Source organism: Rana temporaria, chromosome 9 (genome assembly GCF_905171775.1).
Source record: "Rana temporaria chromosome 9, aRanTem1.1, whole genome shotgun sequence".
NCBI lineage: Eukaryota > Metazoa > Chordata > Amphibia > Anura > Ranidae > Rana > Rana temporaria.
In genome coordinates this window covers 88,373,449-88,393,234 of record NC_053497.1, presented here as the reverse complement: position 1 = coordinate 88,393,234, position 19,786 = coordinate 88,373,449, and the positions used below count along the sequence as shown (strand labels likewise).

The following is a 19,786-nucleotide window of genomic DNA, read 5'->3' as shown; positions in this document are numbered from 1 at the left end:
GGCATATAGTTAACTCTGGAGAGACAAGCCAGAGTCTGTTCTTAATTTTACATCACAAAACATCCAATAGTGGTTCAGTTTTACATTGCCTGATATAAGGAGAAAAATGATAGAGGCAGTGTCCATAGTAGTACCGATTGTTTAGAGATTTTACTACCGTCCAGCTATTTTATCATACGACCTAACAGAGCAAAATAAAGCATTGTAGTCATAAAATAGCAGGATTAAATCAGACTGGAATGAAAAGTATCTAAATACAAAGAATACATACAAAAATACATATAAAAGATATATATGTATATATCTATATATACATATAGATATTTTGACGTGAGGGGCGACGCTATAGAGCCAACCAAACAAATCAAGAGTTGTATACCTATCGGAGCATCCACTGAATATATAGGAGCATAGTAAAATTAAAATTAAGGTAGACCTAGCAATGACCCATATGTAGCAACTGAAGATGGTTATATAAATACCGGGTCCTTAAGTAACATCTCAGTGATTCAAAACCAGTGACAACTGGTTATAATAATAAACAGCTCAAAAGCTTTGACTATAAAAAGGGTTTGAATGACAAAGATGTGTTAAGCCCTGGCGAATATGTGGCTCGCTGGTCAAAAATCCAACGAGCTTCGCGTTGGAGGATTTTTTTGTCGAAGTCCCCACCTCTTTCTGGTAAGGGAATGACTTCCAATGCAAAAAAAGAAATAAATGAAGGGTCATAGCTATGGTGCAGGCCTACATGTTTACAAATAGGAGTATAGAGCAATCCCGCATCTAAATAATAGAGATGGTCCTTAATTCTTCTCGCAAAAGTTCTTTTCGTCTTTCCTATATAGAATGCTCCACAGCGACATTTGGCAAGATATATAATGCCTATGGTTGTGCAATTGGCATGCCTCTTGGACTTAAGGAAACCTCCTCTAGGGAGTAAACAGCCATCTCCTTCCTCAATCCAAGGGCAGATATCACATTGTCCACACTTATAGGTACCTGGTATCTCAGGCTCCTGAGGATCCGGAGCATCAGGTACCAGGTGGCTATGTGTGAGACCATCTTTGATGGACCTACATTTCCTATAAACAATTTCCGGTCTCTGGGAAATGTATTTTGAGATAATGGGGTCTTCGGCAAGGAAATGCCAATTATGGCTGACCAGTTGGCGGAAGATGTTTTGATCAGAGCTAAAAGTAGTTATAAGTTTGGTTGTCGGATTGTGCTCTTTTTCCTTCTGCTTGAATAGTAATACATCTCTAGTATTTATCTTAGACTTTACATATGCTCGTTTCAAAACCTTTTTACTATATCCTCTCAATAGGAGTCGTGAATAGAGGGCAGATGCCTCTTTTTCAAAATCCTCCTCCTTTGCACAATTGCGCCGAAGTCTTAGGTACTGACTGTAAGGAATGCTTCGCACCAAGGATCTTGGATGCGAGCTGGAGTAGTGAAGAATAGTATTTCCTGCTGTTTCTTTTCTATATAAATTAGTGTACAGAGTACCGTCATCATTTATTGAGATTGTTAGGTCGAGGAAGGGGATGCTTTTTGTATCTGATTGGATCGTGAATTTTAGATTGTAGTCATTGAGGGATAAGTACTCCATAAATTTGCCTAGTAGGTCTGCTCCACCAGTCCAGACGACTAAAATGTCGTCGATATATCTCCGCCACAATAAAATGTGGCGGAGGTATAGCGCGGCGGAGTCATCCGAGAATATTGCTCTTTCCCAACCCCCCAGGTACAGGGTGGCATACGATGGGGCACAAGAGGTCCCCATCGCCACACCCTGTACCTGGAGGTAGGTTGAGCCATTAAAGACAAAAACGTTGTTAGTCAATATATGCTCCAACAGAGTTGTAATGAAATTACACAGTTTCCAATTATTGTGATCTTGTTCACGCAAGAATTGAGAAACAACTTGGATCCCCTTTATATGAGGAATACTAGAGTAGAGGGCCTCCACGTCTATTGCTGCCAAAATTGATCCTGGGGGTACGCTCAAACCTTCCACTATTTTAAGAAGTTCCAATGTATCTTTTAGGTATGATGGCAATGCCATCACATGAGGTCTCAATTGCATGTCGACATACTTGCTTGCAGTTTCCGTATGGCTACCTATACCTGAGATGATAGGACGGCCAGGTGGAACCCTGATGTCCTTATGTATTTTTGGCAGTGAATAAAACGTAGGAGTTATAGGCCACTTAATCTCTAGATATTCCCTAAGGTCTTGATCAATTAGACCTTGTTGAAATGCTAACGAAATCAAAGAAATATAACTGGATCTGGCTTTTGGAACATCATCTTCTGATATTATCCTGTACCAGTTACCATTGCATAGGATTTTGTCACACATTCTGATATACTGGGTCTTAGTCATTACAACTACATTACCCCCTTTATCAGAGGGTTTTATCACTAATTCGCTGTTATTAGTGAGTTGGGTAAGTGCTTGTTGTTGCTGTCTTGATAGGTTGTTTTCGGAGATTTTGGGGATTACTAGGTTTTCGATTTGTTTCCTTGTTTGCTTAAGGAAGGCCCATACTGCTGGGGAAGTTTGTAAGTTAGGGAATCTTTGTGATTTTGTCTTAAATTTACAAGGTTCTGAGATCGGTTCTACCTCCAATTCAACTTCATCCGAGAGATCAATAAGATCTTCCGAACTCTCGTTTTCATCCAACAGTTGGATTAGGATTTTTAACGCTCTAAAATCTTGTACTTTGAAATCTTTGTACAGTTCCTCCTCCCTAGAGGCTATACGTCCCCTGTCAGTATCAAACATAAATTTATAAGTAAGGTTTCTAGCAAACAAATGTAAGTCTTTAATTAGGGTAAATTTATCCACTTTTTGTGAGGGGCAGAAACTGAGACCCAGTTTCAGCACCTCAATTTCAGTGGTAGAGAGATTGTACGTTGAGAGGTTTACAATGTCTAATCCTGAGTCAGCTGCATTTGTTTTATCACAAAGGGGTCCATTTTTCCTAGTTTCATTGTGGGTAGTGGAGTTGACGGAATTAGGCAAGGTCCTAAAGGGATATTACCTGAGTTGGTTTGTCTATTAACAGTTTTGGGAATTGCTCCCTGTTCTTTTTGACTTATAATTTCCCTCTCATTGGAAAACATTACCAAAGGAGTGTTGCCCACCACCAGGTCACCACTTGTGTCTATTACCACCTCTTGGTTCTTAATGGATTGGTCCGTGGGAACCTGAGGAGAAACCATGCGTTTTTTAAGTGTCCCCCCTTGTGTGTTATGCCCACCACCATTACCGCGTTTGGGTGCACGCCCTCGTCCTGCTGGTCCTCGAAAGGTTTTTGAGATGGTTCTCTGTGAAGAAACGGAAGAGGATGAAGCTGATACATCTGAATCAGATTTATATGCAGTAGGTTCATATTGGTTATTACGTCTAAAGGTTTTCTTTCCCTTTTGGTTAAGATTATGATGCCACTTGTATGCATAACCTCCTGCAAATGCTAGTTGGTCTTTATAAAACTTTTGGTCCTTCCTCATGATTACGTTCTTATTGTAATTCTCTAGATGCTGTAATAAATCTGACTCCTTTTTCTGATATTCACTACTCGAGGTTAAGTGATTACTTGAACCACGTAAATTCACAATTTCCCTATCCAGTTCAGCAAGATCAATAATGTGTTTGTCCCTCAACATAATCATCATGTTAGAAGAACATGTATTCAAATTTTCCTCCCATTTGTCTTTTAATGCTGATTCAGTCATTTCAAATGTGGGGAAAATTTGCACTCTCAATCCTTGGGGATTGACCTTTTCTTTCAAGTATCGGTCAAAAAATCGAATGTGCCAACCTAGGTTGGATTTTCTTTCCATTAATTTTTTGAGTTTTAGAAAAAAGACATCAAGTCCTACTTCCGTTTTTGCTTGGGAATTGTAAGAGTTTTGGATAGTATCCAAAAACTTCTCCCAGTCCAAGCCTGAAAATTGTGACATTGTAAAGTTAGAAAGAAAGGAGAAGGGAAAGAAAGGGGATGGGGAAAGGAGAAATTTTTAGCAGCTAAAAATTTCTCCTTTCCCCATCCCCTTTCTTTCCCTTCTCCTTTCTTTCTAACTTTACAATGTCACAATTTTCAGGCTTGGACTGGGAGAAGTTTTTGGATACTATCCAAAACTCTTACAATTCCCAAGCAAAAACGGAAGTAGGACTTGATGTCTTTTTTCTAAAACTCAAAAAATTAATGGAAAGAAAATCCAACCTAGGTTGGCACATTCGATTTTTTGACCGATACTTGAAAGAAAAGGTCAATCCCCAAGGATTGAGAGTGCAAATTTTCCCCACATTTGAAATGACTGAATCAGCATTAAAAGACAAATGGGAGGAAAATTTGAATACATGTTCTTCTAACATGATGATTATGTTGAGGGACAAACACATTATTGATCTTGCTGAACTGGATAGGGAAATTGTGAATTTACGTGGTTCAAGTAATCACTTAACCTCGAGTAGTGAATATCAGAAAAAGGAGTCAGATTTATTACAGCATCTAGAGAATTACAATAAGAACGTAATCATGAGGAAGGACCAAAAGTTTTATAAAGACCAACTAGCATTTGCAGGAGGTTATGCATACAAGTGGCATCATAATCTTAACCAAAAGGGAAAGAAAACCTTTAGACGTAATAACCAATATGAACCTACTGCATATAAATCTGATTCAGATGTATCAGCTTCATCCTCTTCCGTTTCTTCACAGAGAACCATCTCAAAAACCTTTCGAGGACCAGCAGGACGAGGGCGTGCACCCAAACGCGGTAATGGTGGTGGGCATAACACACAAGGGGGGACACTTAAAAAACGCATGGTTTCTCCTCAGGTTCCCACGGACCAATCCATTAAGAACCAAGAGGTGGTAATAGACACAAGTGGTGACCTGGTGGTGGGCAACACTCCTTTGGTAATGTTTTCCAATGAGAGGGAAATTATAAGTCAAAAAGAACAGGGAGCAATTCCCAAAACTGTTAATAGACAAACCAACTCAGGTAATATCCCTTTAGGACCTTGCCTAATTCCGTCAACTCCACTACCCACAATGAAACTAGGAAAAATGGACCCCTTTGTGATAAAACAAATGCAGCTGACTCAGGATTAGACATTGTAAACCTCTCAACGTACAATCTCTCTACCACTGAAATTGAGGTGCTGAAACTGGGTCTCAGTTTCTGCCCCTCACAAAAAGTGGATAAATTTACCCTAATTAAAGACTTACATTTGTTTGCTAGAAACCTTACTTATAAATTTATGTTTGATACTGACAGGGGACGTATAGCCTCTAGGGAGGAGGAACTGTACAAAGATTTCAAAGTACAAGATTTTAGAGCGTTAAAAATCCTAATCCAACTGTTGGATGAAAACGAGAGTTCGGAAGATCTTATTGATCCCTCGGATGAAGTTGAATTGGAGGTAGAACCGATCTCAGAACCTTGTAAATTTAAGACAAAATCACAAAGATTCCCTAACTTACAAACTTCCCCAGCAGTATGGGCCTTCCTTAAGCAAACAAGGAAACAAATCGAAAACCTAGTAATCCCCAAAATCTCCGAAAACAACCTATCAAGACAGCAACAACAAGCACTTACCCAACTCACTAATAACAGCGAATTAGTGATAAAACCCTCTGATAAAGGGGGTAATGTAGTTGTAATGACTAAGACCCAGTATATCAGAATGTGTGACAAAATCCTATGCAATGGTAACTGGTACAGGATAATATCAGAAGATGATGTTCCAAAAGCCAGATCCAGTTATATTTCTTTGATTTCGTTAGCATTTCAACAAGGTCTAATTGATCAAGACCTTAGGGAATATCTAGAGATTAAGTGGCCTATAACTCCTACGTTTTATTCACTGCCAAAAATACATAAGGACATCAGGGTTCCACCTGGCCGTCCTATCATCTCAGGTATAGGTAGCCATACGGAAACTGCAAGCAAGTATGTCGACATGCAATTGAGACCTCATGTGATGGCATTGCCATCATACCTAAAAGATACATTGGAACTTCTTAAAATAGTGGAAGGTTTGAGCGTACCCCCAGGATCAATTTTGGCAGCAATAGACGTGGAGGCCCTCTACTCTAGTATTCCTCATATAAAGGGGATCCAAGTTGTTTCTCAATTCTTGCGTGAACAAGATCACAATAATTGGAAACTGTGTAATTTCATTACAACTCTGTTGGAGCATATATTGACTAACAACGTTTTTGTCTTTAATGGCTCAACCTACCTCCAGGTACAGGGTGTGGCGATGGGGACCTCTTGTGCCCCATCGTATGCCACCCTGTACCTGGGGGGTTGGGAAAGAGCAATATTCTCGGATGACTCCGCCGCGCTATACCTCCGCCACATTTTATTGTGGCGGAGATATATCGACGACATTTTAGTCGTCTGGACTGGTGGAGCAGACCTACTAGGCAAATTTATGGAGTACTTATCCCTCAATGACTACAATCTAAAATTCACGATCCAATCAGATACAAAAAGCATCCCCTTCCTCGACCTAACAATCTCAATAAATGATGACGGTACTCTGTACACTAATTTATATAGAAAAGAAACAGCAGGAAATACTATTCTTCACTACTCCAGCTCGCATCCAAGATCCTTGGTGCGAAGCATTCCTTACAGTCAGTACCTAAGACTTCGGCGCAATTGTGCAAAGGAGGAGGATTTTGAAAAAGAGGCATCTGCCCTCTATTCACGACTCCTATTGAGAGGATATAGTAAAAAGGTTTTGAAACGAGCATATGTAAAGTCTAAGATAAATACTAGAGATGTATTACTATTCAAGCAGAAGGAAAAAGAGCACAATCCGACAACCAAACTTATAACTACTTTTAGCTCTGATCAAAACATCTTCCGCCAACTGGTCAGCCATAATTGGCATTTCCTTGCCGAAGACCCCATTATCTCAAAATACATTTCCCAGAGACCGGAAATTGTTTATAGGAAATGTAGGTCCATCAAAGATGGTCTCACACATAGCCACCTGGTACCTGATGCTCCGGATCCTCAGGAGCCTGAGATACCAGGTACCTATAAGTGTGGACAATGTGATATCTGCCCTTGGATTGAGGAAGGAGATGGCTGTTTACTCCCTAGAGGAGGTTTCCTTAAGTCCAAGAGGCATGCCAATTGCACAACCATAGGCATTATATATCTTGCCAAATGTCGCTGTGGAGCATTCTATATAGGAAAGACGAAAAGAACTTTTGCGAGAAGAATTAAGGACCATCTCTATTATTTAGATGCGGGATTGCTCTATACTCCTATTTGTAAACATGTAGGCCTGCACCATAGCTATGACCCTTCATTTATTTCTTTTTTTGCATTGGAAGTCATTCCCTTACCAGAAAGAGGTGGGGACTTCGACAAAAAAATCCTCCAACGCGAAGCTCGTTGGATTTTTGACCAGCGAGCCACATATTCGCCAGGGCTTAACACATCTTTGTCATTCAAACCCTTTTTATAGTCAAAGCTTTTGAGCTGTTTATTATTATAACCAGTTGTCACTGGTTTTGAATCACTGAGATGTTACTTAAGGACCCGGTATTTATATAACCATCTTCAGTTGCTACATATGGGTCATTGCTAGGTCTACCTTAATTTTAATTTTACTATGCTCCTATATATTCAGTGGATGCTCCGATAGGTATACAACTCTTGATTTGTTTGGTTGGCTCTATAGCGTCGCCCCTCACGTCAAAATATCTATATGTATATATAGATATATACATATATATCTTTTATATGTATTTTTGTATGTATTCTTTGTATTTAGATACTTTTCATTCCAGTCTGATTTAATCCTGCTATTTTATGACTACAATGCTTTATTTTGCTCTGTTAGGTCGTATGATAAAATAGCTGGACGGTAGTAAAATCTCTAAACAATCGGTACTACTATGGACACTGCCTCTATCATTTTTCTCCTTATATCAGGCAATGTAAAACTGAACCACTATTGGATGTTTTGTGATGTAAAATTAAGAACAGACTCTGGCTTGTCTCTCCAGAGTTAACTATATGCCTAATTATATATGCTTTGAGTACTACTGTATACTAAATTATTATTTCTGCTTTTTGAGCTTTGAGCTGTACGATTCACTATGCAGGGGACTTCTTGATGCAAAGAGAGATTGGACCTCACACTAAGCGTGGTGCGGCCAATCACATGTCCCAACACAGGGGGCGCGTTATCCTAGGCGCCTCTGTCTCCCATCAAGTGCTTCGGATGGGACGCACACGCACATCCGGCCGATCGTTTTCCCTTGGCTGGTAAGAGACGTCCGGTTTACGTCTCTTCATTATGCGCTCCAGCATATGTCATCACGCTGAAGCGCATAATCTGCGTGCGCATTCGTTTTGGGACACGTGAACCGGAAGTGATGCCAGGGGTCAGCCTTGACTCTTTTCACTTCCGGTGGAAATACAGCTATTTAAGTCAGCGCGGACAGTGTATATGTCAGACGCTGACTTGGACAGCTGGAGGAAGGACAACACAACTAAACTTGTGAAGCTAGCATACGGACCCCTTTTGTCCTTATGCTGCCACTATTCAACAAAGGTAATGACGATCTTTTACTCTGATTAATTAGTGTCTCACTTAGGCTATTTAGCCATCTCTACCATCCCAAATATTAATTCCCTTTTTGTATTTATCTCCCTGTAGAATTCAAGTGGTAACATATGGTACTTTATTTGGACCACGTTATCAATATTACTTGTAATTCAACGGAGGCATTACATTCATGGATTACAACTGGAAATATTAATATATCTTTTCCCATTTACTACTTAAGGTAAAAAAACTTCTGCTCTTATATATTTAGACTATTGCCTCATTATGACATTCAGTCACAGGCACTATGTTTGTTATTACTCTTTATAGAATAACTATTAAAACTTGTATATTTTTATATTTACTTTTTATTCATAGAATTTTGTGAAAACCTCTTGGGAACCCCCTAGGATTCATCTAACAGTACAAAAATTAATCTTAATCTTGCTATTATTAAGGTAAACATCGCCATTAAGCTCTCATTGGATATACTCTATTCTATAACAATCATTAAATGCATGGACACTTAATATATTAACTAATATATACATACTCTTTTAGACTCTCTAATATTATTTAAACCTTTTTGCTTGTTTTTAGAAAGAATATAAATACAACTATTAGTCATCTATATCCTCTTTTGTGTTGAACCTTCCAAACATTTCATTGTCCGCACCTGCTAAAATCAAGTGGATCTGGCTTCCATTGATTATAAGTGGAGTAACGAGTCTCCTGATTGCATCCAGTGCCCCCCCTGCTGAATCTGAGGCAGGTCTTTCTGCCCAGTTCTATGAGCTTTTTAACGGAAATGGTAAGCGCGCTATATACTCCCCCTTCTATATATATGTTTAAAACACATTTTGTTCAAGGTTTAAAATCACATAAATATAATAAACTGTTGTATTAATGATGAATCTTTATGTCGTACGCAGACTGCTACATACATAAAAGGAACAGGAACATTATGCAAGCCCTGATGAAGCACATATAAGTGCGAAACTAGTTGGCAAATTCGCATGAATCTTCCTTCAAATAACCTGTTTTCCCTTTACTTTGTTTTTCATGAAACTGTGGTTTATGACCATATGTATATCTTATTATGTAAATTATATGAAATATGATATTTTATATTGTCATAATTAAATTATTTTTGATACTACTTTAAACTTTGTGTTTTGTGCGCCTACCTTATATACCAAGAGCAACACATCTCACTTAAAAAATCCCTATATTCGGAGAGGAACTGTCCTCCCCCAATATATGCCAAACTCCTTTTTTATTCTGAATAAAAATGTATACTTTATTACTTTATCATATGTGTTAATATAATAAAATAATAAAGTTTAAATTTTTATTGGTTTCAGAGAGGGAAAACCAAGGAAGAAAAAAATTAAAAACATTAATTAATATTACAATAATGGAAGTGATGTGGAATCTCCAAAAAAGAATGAAACACTCAAAGATGGAATAGAATGACCACAAGTAGAGCAGGTCTAAATATATCTAATGAGAGTCTATGTAGGAATGAAGACAAAGATAAGTATTGATAATTCATAGTAATGTGTAATACTCAAGCCTACTCATGGTGTAGGCTTTTGGGGATACGAGTATCTAGTCTAAAGATCCAATGGACCTCACTTCTGCATAGAAGGGAGAATCGGTCACCACCACGGGTCAGGCAATCTGCCCTTTTAACTATTTGAACTTTAAAGGATTGTACGTTCTAATGGTGAAATTGGTCGGAGTCCAGTTTGAGGTTGCCATTCATACACCCAGCATAGCGACAACACGAAAGTGTGACTTCAGGGAGTCTTTTCTTTACTGCCATTGCTATCAGTGTGTTAGAACTACAACTCTCCCCCTCCAACTGTGATCGAGAAGAGAAGGAGGTGTTTTGTAGTACTAACATACTTCCAATGCTATGGTGACAACACTGCTTCTTCATAGATACAGTACAGAGAGCGTTGACCTCTTACGACAGGAACTCCAAAACTAAAAAAATTGTTTTGCCTTTAGTTATACTTTAGCAAATTAATGTTTTGACATTCTTAAAAAAAAATAACAGGTTTGGTAATACTGTACAGACCCTAAGGAGCATATATGCATCTTTACCATGCTATTATGTCACTTAGATCTGTTGACAGGCCCCACAGGTAAGTTTTGACTTGATGGGCAAAGAATATTGTATGTTGTCCAATCGCTTGTGGGATTCATGTACCGTTAACCACCTCGTCCTGGCAGCATGGCCAGGAAGATGTTCCCCCATTCTCTGATAGAGTTAAGAAAAGTAGTGGGGTACCTTCTTGTTGACCACCTGCTGATTAGACAGTTATGAAAAACCTACACACTGATAAGTCTTCATCATTTCTGCTTCCCCTGTACATGTCAGTTCATATACATGCAGCAGGGCTGGATGAGCTACCAATGTTTTTCCTCCCTCTCCCAAAGTGCTTCTGTTTCTTTTGCCTCTGATGCAGCCAGTTTGATCTGGCGAAAACCAATCAGAAGTATGCAATATACATTTTAAAATTTACTTTGAGCCCATCGATATATTATGAAGAACAATGGGTGGTCTATCCGTTCTTGTCAGTTTGGAATTTTTAACCCGAACAGTTTTGTCCCGAACAGTTAGCTCCAGAGGTCCCATATGCCCATTTGGTGGCCTTAATTTCATGCAAAAGGACTTGTTAAATATTTCTCACAGCAAAATGATAGGTTACCACTATTGAGTGCTATTTATATCTATTAGAATCTCCTCTGGACCACAGTGTCCTATATAAAATTATACTAAGCACCACCATTGATTTGTTTGGAGCTTTTATATTTGAAACTAAAATTCCTGTGGAACTTTCTATATTTTCTGGAGTCCTGTTGCTCATGGATATACATGTACCTATAAGTGTGTTCTGGTGCTCAAAGGCTATTTTCCAGTATATCAATTGAAGGACCAAACACTTAAGTGGTTGTCTGATTTATGGGGTTCACTTTATTGTTGAAATTTACAATACAATAATATTATTGTGGTATATTTAAATATATAGGGAAAGAGGAGGGAATTTATGTACTATTGTACTAAAGTGGTTATGGTTTTAGTATAGTGTCCTTGTGTGTTATATATAGTTGTGTGGGTTTTGTATTAAAATTAAAGTTAAACGTTTTTTCACAGCCTAGTGATATATTTGATTGATAAATAAGTTTGAATATCAATGGAGGTTGTGTCTAAACCAAGGTTTTTATTGGAGTAGTGTTCAAGGGTGTTAGGGTCCTTTCACACGAGCGGACCGTTCGTCCGTTCATTACAAGTCCGTTAACGGTCTTGTAATGAATCCCTATGGGATCGCGTCCATTAGCGGATGGAGCATCTGCTAACGTCCGCGTCCGTCGGGATCCGCTTTTGCGAACGGAAGAAACCCTATTTTTCTTCCGTTCGGCGTAACGGATGCAGACGGACAGACAGTCTGCATCCGATCCCCCATAGGGGAGAGCGGAGCAGAGACAGGGCGGTCTCTACACTGTGTGCGGGGACCGCCCTATCCGCCGACAGCTCAGCGGGGATGACGGAGGATCCCCGCTGAGCTTTGGCGGACACACGGAGCGGACACAGAAACGGTCCGCTTCGTGTGAAAGGACCCTTATACTGATGACTTCCTCCTTTATTTTATTTAAGATTTTCAAATTGATATTAATTAGTAATACATATTGTGCTGTGGAGGGGATAACATAGTGCTGATATAAAGACAGATATTTGTACTTATAGTAGTTGTATATAAAAATGTATTTAATTACTGTATTTTCAAATAAATACACAACCACATAAAAATGTGTTTTTCTTTCTGGTCATTGTTGTGTAAATATCTATAGGGATATAGTTAGTTACATTAGCTGCATCTACTTGCTACCTTTGTAGCCATCACAGGGGTTTTGTTTCATTATGTTTTTTATAAATGATACATTTAGAGAAACTACAGTAAGAGGGTTAAGACTACATTAGATTCAGCCTTTGCATATACTGGGGCAGATCCACAAAGAAATTACGCCGGCGTATCTATTGATACGCCGGCGTAATTTAAAAATTCCTGCGTCGTATCTTTGTTTTGAATCCTCAAAACAAGATACGACGGCATCTCGGCTTGATCCGACAGGCGTACGTCTTTGTACGCCTTCGGATCTTAGATGCAATTTTTCAGCGGCCGCTAGGTGGCGTTTCCGTCGTAATCCGCGTTGAGTATGCAAATTAGCTATTTACGGCGATCCACGAACGTACGTCGGCCCGGCACATTTTTTCCATCATTTGCGTTTGGCTTTTTCCAGCGTATAGTTAAAGCTGCTATATGGTGGCGTACTCAATGTTAAGTATGGCGGTCCTTCCCACATACAATTTTTTGCGTCGTTTGCGTAAGTCGTTCGCGAATAGGAATTTGCGTAGAATGACGTCACCGTCATAAGCATTGGCTGGTTCCGGTTTAATTTCGAGCATGCGCACTGGGATACCCTCAGGGACGGCGCATGCGCAGTTAAAAAAAACGTCGATTACGTCGGGTCACGACGTATTAACATAAAACACGCCCCCATCACAGCCATTTGAATTCCGCGCCCTTACGCCGCAACAGATACGCTACACCGCCGTAACTTACGGCGTGGAATCGTTGTGGATTCAAACAAAACAAAAGTAAGTTACAGCGGTGTAGCGTATCTTAAATACGCTGCGCCCGGCGCAGATGTATGTGGATCTGGCCCCATGTGTGTAAACCTGAACTCCAGTCACACAGCTAAATACACAAATGAAATACATACAAAGTAGAATTCAAGGATAAACCTAATTTGTCTTAAAACTGTCCCGCCCCTCCTCCTAACACCTATGCTAACTAATCTGTGTAAGAAAGATTTATACACTTATCTATTTTGAGCCTGTTCTGGCCCTGTGTTAGTCAGTGGCGGTTGCAGAAGAGGGAGAGCTGACAGCTGATGGGCCATAGGTTCCTATGGGTGACATCACCACTGTAGGCTTTACCAGCCATTGTTGAGCGCTTCTCTCCTCTGCAGCCTGCATAGATGTTAGGATGGGGGAGGGAGCTTTTTTTTTTACACTAGTTACATTTAGCCTTGAATCTACTACTACTACTTTAAATGGAGTAGTTTTGCCTGACAAACAATTTATACTTTTGACAAATCAGTTTGGAAATTACACTGTTCTGCCACATGGCCCTGTCTGGCAGGGCAGAAGACTTTACTTTTCTGTGCTGCAGTTAAATAAAACTTACAAGTCTTGTCCCTCCCCCATCCTTTCAGCATGTTCCTTAGCACATAGGTACTGTGCAACTGACTGACTATGTACTGCTTCTGCTCCCCCAGTATTAGGGATGCATTATTTTTGTCTTCTACATCTGTCTTGAGTTAGGCTTTAATACCTAAAGATTCAGTAAATGTCACTATTGTTACCAGGTAATTTGTTCAAGCACAAATGTGAGTTCTATATGTCAGAACTGCTTTGTTAATTCTACTGTTTTGATTTTTGTGAACACATAAATCCCGATGGATAAAGCCAGGTATATACTGTATGTCACAATGCACAGAGACATCACTTGCGTTTATGGACTGATTTGTAAATTATGTAAGTAAACCTGTATTTTTCATCTGCCTGTTGGCCTTTATTTTAAATAGACCTTTTGTATTTAATGTACCAAGAATAACACTGTTAGGAATATTGTCCACCTACTCAAAAAAATCACATTTGTTGGGTAGAGATAATCATGTATTAACTACTAAAATGCTAAAAATTATTATTAGAGGTAGGAGAAGAAACATAATACCTTGTGCTTACGGAGGCTTCCAGGACTGGTTGGGGTGGAGATAGGAGACTGCTTAGATTTAGGGGTAGACAGTTGACTGCTTGATGTTCCATTTGCTGCCAAAGAATAGAAAAAAAATTACATTTTAAGTAGTGTAAAGAATACATAGCATTAACGCACAAATCAAATGTACAATCACATTTCAGTATCTATGCAACAAGCCAATAAACTGTCCAGTTTGAAAATAATTTGTAATAAGGAGCGCAGAGTTGGTTCAACATGTTTAAGAATATGCAATATACATCAAGCCATAAATGCTGCAATGAGCTCATACTATGTTAACCCTTAATGTGTAATGCACAACCTAGGTCTGCTACCTGCCTATGTGCCAATTGGTCTTTAATGATGGGTTCTGCCCATAGTGACCACTTGGGCGCCCAAAATGCACTCTTAACTACCAAAGCTGGAAGCTGATTGGCCTAGGAACAATGCAGACACTTTCTGTCCTAGTCCTCTAGATCAGTGGTCTGCAAACTTTTTTTAACCAAGGGCCGGTTTATTGTACATCAGATTTTAGGGGAGCCAAACTGTGGGCAGTGGAAGCAGAAAATGTCCTGGGGGTCACTGGGAGTAAAGAGTGCCCCACCTTTGGTATTAGGGGAGGATTAGTGCCAATCATTGGTGTCAGTGGGGCAAATAGTGCCCTATTGTTGTTGTCAGTGGAAAGAATAGTTCCCCAAGGGCTCGATAAAGGCAAGTAAAGGGCCCCATCCAGCCTCTTGGCTGCAGTTTGGAGACCACTGCTCTAGATCAAAGAAAATATTTTACTTTGTTTTTTGAGAACCCAAACCCATTCAGAGAACCTTTCCACAGGTACAGCAAATATTTTAGATGTTGATGTTCTGTATCTACCTATCTAACTCTCTCTCTCTCTCTCTCTATATATATATATATATATATATATATATATATATATATATATATATATAAAAAAATATTTTGTCCTTTACAGTATGCCATGCTTAAAAACAACATCTTTGGTATTTACAGTCTGAACTATTCATGCTCAGGTCTGCTGGAGGCCAGACTTTAGCAACGCAATCGTGTTCTTGACATGTAGTGAATAAGACAAGAAGAAAGATATAGAGGACAAAGGGAATATGCTATTTCTACCTTTCTGCTAAACTCACAATGCCTCCAGAATTGTGTGGACAGCTGCTGACATTTGAGAAAAAGCAAAAGATCATAGTGCAAAACTTGGACTAAAATAAATCTAAAACATATGCCATAAGTTATAAGAAGCATAATAAGACAGTAAAAATATCTCAACTAAAAGTACCCATAGACAGAAAATGATAACAGACTCGTCTAAAATCAGACAACTATGGATATGAATGATGGATTGAAGAATCTGATTGACTGATAAATTCTTCCTCCAGTCACCTTTCGCAATTATGGCCTAAAGAATCTGAAGGTGCCTGAAAGAACCGTCTTTGCTGCATATGGCAAAGCAACCACGAATGGCTTTCCTTTTTTCAAATAAAATAAAATCTGACAGGGAATATGAATGATTGCTATTAGCAGGGCAGGACTTAGGGTGGTGGGGGCCCCTGGGGGCTTGAGTGTTGAAGGGGCCCCCTGGAGCCGAGAATTGGGGGGGATCTAAAATGTTGAGCGAGGGGGGGGGGATCATAGTGGTTAAGCGGGGGGGGGGTGTGCATTAAAGTTGTTGAGCAGGGGGGGGGACAAATTGATTTGTTGTGCATTAAAGTTGTGTCGGCTGTCTTCCCTTCAGCAGATCCACAAACCGCTCTGGTTCCTCCTGGGGGGGGGGGTTGTTGAGCGGGGGAGTGCCTCTCATCTGTGCCGACAGCCGGGGCCACAGACTGTCATTAGCCCGGCTGTCGGCTTTCTTCCCTTCAGCAGCCACAGTCCTCCACACACCGCTCCAGTTCCTCCTGCTTCCGTGCTGCCTCCTCTTGCAATGCGGGAAAATTAACCCTTCCGCAGGACTGTGGGAAAGTCCCGCAGAATCCGTGCGTGTTGGGAGGTATGCGCAGGACCGCCATCAGGAATTTTGGGGCCCCTTACATAGCTTAAGGCATGGGCTGTCGCAAATTGAGAAGCGGGGGGGCCTTTACAAAAAAAGAAGAAATAAAGAAAAATATATATATATAAAAAAGGGGTAGCCATCCGGGGCCCTGGGGACCTCTGGGCCCTTTAATAAAAAGAAAAAAGAAACCTCTGGGCCCTTTAATAAATAAAAATAAAACTAAAATAAATAAACATTTATAAAAAAAATACATAAAAAAAGGGAGTTTGCTATGCGGGGCCCTGGGGACCTCTGGGCCTTTTAATAAAAAAAAAATATATATAAACAAAAATAAAAAAATTAACATTTATAAAAAAAAAGGGGGGTTGCCACATGGGGCTCTGGAGACCTCTGGGCCCTTTAATTATATATATATATATATATATATAACATTTTTTTTAATTAACAAAAAAAAAAAGGGGGGTTGCTGTCCGGGGCCCTGGGGGCCTCCAGACCCCTAAAAAAAAAAGAAAAAAAAGGGGGGGGTGACATCCGTGGGCCCTGGAGACCTCTGGGCCCTATAATAATAATAATAATAATAATAATAATAATAATAATATATATAAAATATATAAAAAAACTTTTTTTTAATAAAAAATAAATAAAAAAAGGGGGGGTTGCCGTCCGGGGCCCTGTGGGTTGCCCTGGGGGTTGCCATCCGGGGCCCCCTATTGGGCGGGGCCCATGGGCTTGAGCCCAGTCAAGCCCAATGTTAAGTCCAGCCCTGGCTATTAGGGACATGGACAGTTTAAATCATAGTAGAAAAATTGTCTGCCTCCCTATAGAATTAGGGACTAAAGAGGAGGTAAACCCTGATGGGTTTTACTTCCTCTTTAATTCCCTGCAAAGGTAAAGCATAATGGGCTACTACGCACAGCCCATTATGTGTCACTTACCTGAAACTGAAGCCTGCAGAATTTTTTTCTATATCTGTACTGTGTTCCAGCATGAAACAACTCTTGGACTTTGCCTCTTTACAGGGTATACCTGTAATTAAGACTGGTCAGTTCTGCTCCCTCTCCGTGTGCAGGGTAACTGGTCATGTGTTTGCCTCCCTTGTGGTTTCTGCAGGCATCCATAGACAGCTCTGCTCCCTGCACAGGTTATGTACAACACAGCAATGATGCCACTAGTATTTTTAAAAGGTAATATCTTGGTTTACAAAGGCATTTGATGCGTACAATGTGGATTAATACCCTTTGAGAAATATAGGCTCATAAAAGAACATATTTCAGTGAGAGTTATGATGCCTGGAGTTCATCTTTAAAATCAGCACAATATAGTGTCTGGCACACAGCTTTTCTTTTCCTGAGGCTTTAATAAGAGTATTTCCCAGGTTCCATTATTTGTTCCTCTTTTTTTCTCAACAGCATCCTGAGTATCAATTTCCTTTAAAGCGGTTGTAAAGCCTGCCTTGTTATTTTTATCTACAGGTAAGCCTATAATAAGGCTTACCTGTAGGTAAAATGAATATCTCCTAAACCTTTAGGAGATATTCAGCCTGCATACAGCCACTGAGGTCACCGATGCATGCACTCTGAAGGTCTGGCATACCGTGACAAACCTTCAGAGCTTCTTGCCGGAACCGAGTGGAAGTTGCATGTGGGAGTGACATCCTCACGGCTCCAGACACTCACAGCGCCAGAGCCTGCGAAGAAAGGCTGTGGGAAGGTATCCGCCCTCTCAGCGGTTATCAGTTGCCGCTGGAAGGGCTTTGTTCTAAGGTATTTCATAATGTGCTAGTATGTGATACATACTAGCACATTATGCCATTGGCTTACAGTTTTTTTATTTTATTCTGCAGCAGTTTACTACCATCATTTGTGGAACACGAACCTTGTTATTTCAAAATACCCTTTATACACACACACACACACACACACACACACATACATACATACATACATATATATATATACACACACACATACATATACACACATACACACACACACACACACAATACATATTTAATTAACTCATTAGTATCTTGATAATATAATTCTTAGGTTTTGGACTGTATACCTCTCCAAGCCCCTGCAGAATAACATGTGCCCTCCCTAGGACAGCCATCTTTAAAATCTACTGGGATGCAGATGCAAATTTGGACCTGATAGGCCTGGTGTATCTCTGCTGGATAATTGCTTCCAGACTCATGGAAATGCTTTTATCTCCTTACTCCAACCCCTCCATTAAGCAAGCATGAAATTAAAGCCCGGAAAACATGCCTTGCTGATTAGATTGTCTTGTTTCTGAGATTAATTTGTAACTATTACAATACCATCACCCTGCATTTGCTTATAGAGACAATGTGAAGTCCCTATGTGGTTATGTTCTCTGATGGAGATGTCACTTGAATAAACAAAGTTGCATCTTTGTGAAACAAGTACAGTACTGTATATTGTGTTAGAGAAACTTGAGACGGGATAAAATACACAAATACACTTTTTGGAGCTACATGACACTTTTAAATCTATTTGACTTATTTACAGTAATCTGTAGTTCCTAATGACTGCCACTAAGGTAGACATACATGGTATTTCAAGGCACATACATTGGGAAATAGCAGCAGTACCAGTATTCTTATGCTTGTCTTCTGATAAATGCCACAGAGTAATAAAGTCAAAACTAATGCAAATAAAATATGTACTCAGTCTTCAGTAAAATATTTGTTTCCATTTGACATGATATGAAATAATAATATGATATATAATGATATGATCGTCAAAGAATTGCCTAAAGTCTTAAAAACGCATTTTATTCATATGCTTGTATACATGTTCAATATATGTTTGTTTCACTAATTCTCTAAAACATCTAATTTTCCAAAATCAGTCAGAATAGCCTGTTTTTTTTTTTTTTTTTTTTTTTTTTAAACCACATTTAATACAAGCATTGGCAACATACACTTTATTCATGTTGTGATATGGGGGATCGTTAGTACAGTGATAAAAGCATTTTTTTAAGAGAGACTATGCCAATCTAAACGTGCCAGCCCAGTTTTATTTGAACAAAAACTAAAAGTTGCACATGTAGGGGTTTAAGTTTCACACAGTAAAACAGGGTACGAAAAATACCAAGCCACCTGGCTTTTGCTTCAGCAGCACCTCTGCTCCTGTCATTGGCCCCTCAGACCATCACATCCATCTTTTCCTGGCTCTCTGGACTTTGCTGGCTCACCCAGCCTGTAGTCACAGCTCCCTGCTGTATGGGCCCACTCCAGGCATTTCATTAGAGGTTCTTTTGACACTGTGGGCTCTCACTCCCTTGAAATTTACAGATTTCCCTGGATTTGCCCAGTTGTTCCAGCTT

At 39.6% G+C, this 19,786-nt stretch overlaps 1 protein-coding gene across 2 annotated transcripts in view; it reads right to left on the bottom strand.

The window, feature by feature from the left end:
* Positions 1–19,786, bottom strand: part of DCX (doublecortin) — a 151,608-nt gene that overhangs the window by 13,884 nt on the left and 117,938 nt on the right. For both annotated transcript variants that reach the window (XM_040323872.1, XM_040323873.1), the window contains exon 6: positions 14,404–14,498. In XM_040323872.1, the coding sequence (XP_040179806.1) occupies positions 14,404–14,498 (95 nt within the window). The remainder of the gene's footprint in view (positions 1–14,403; positions 14,499–19,786) is intronic.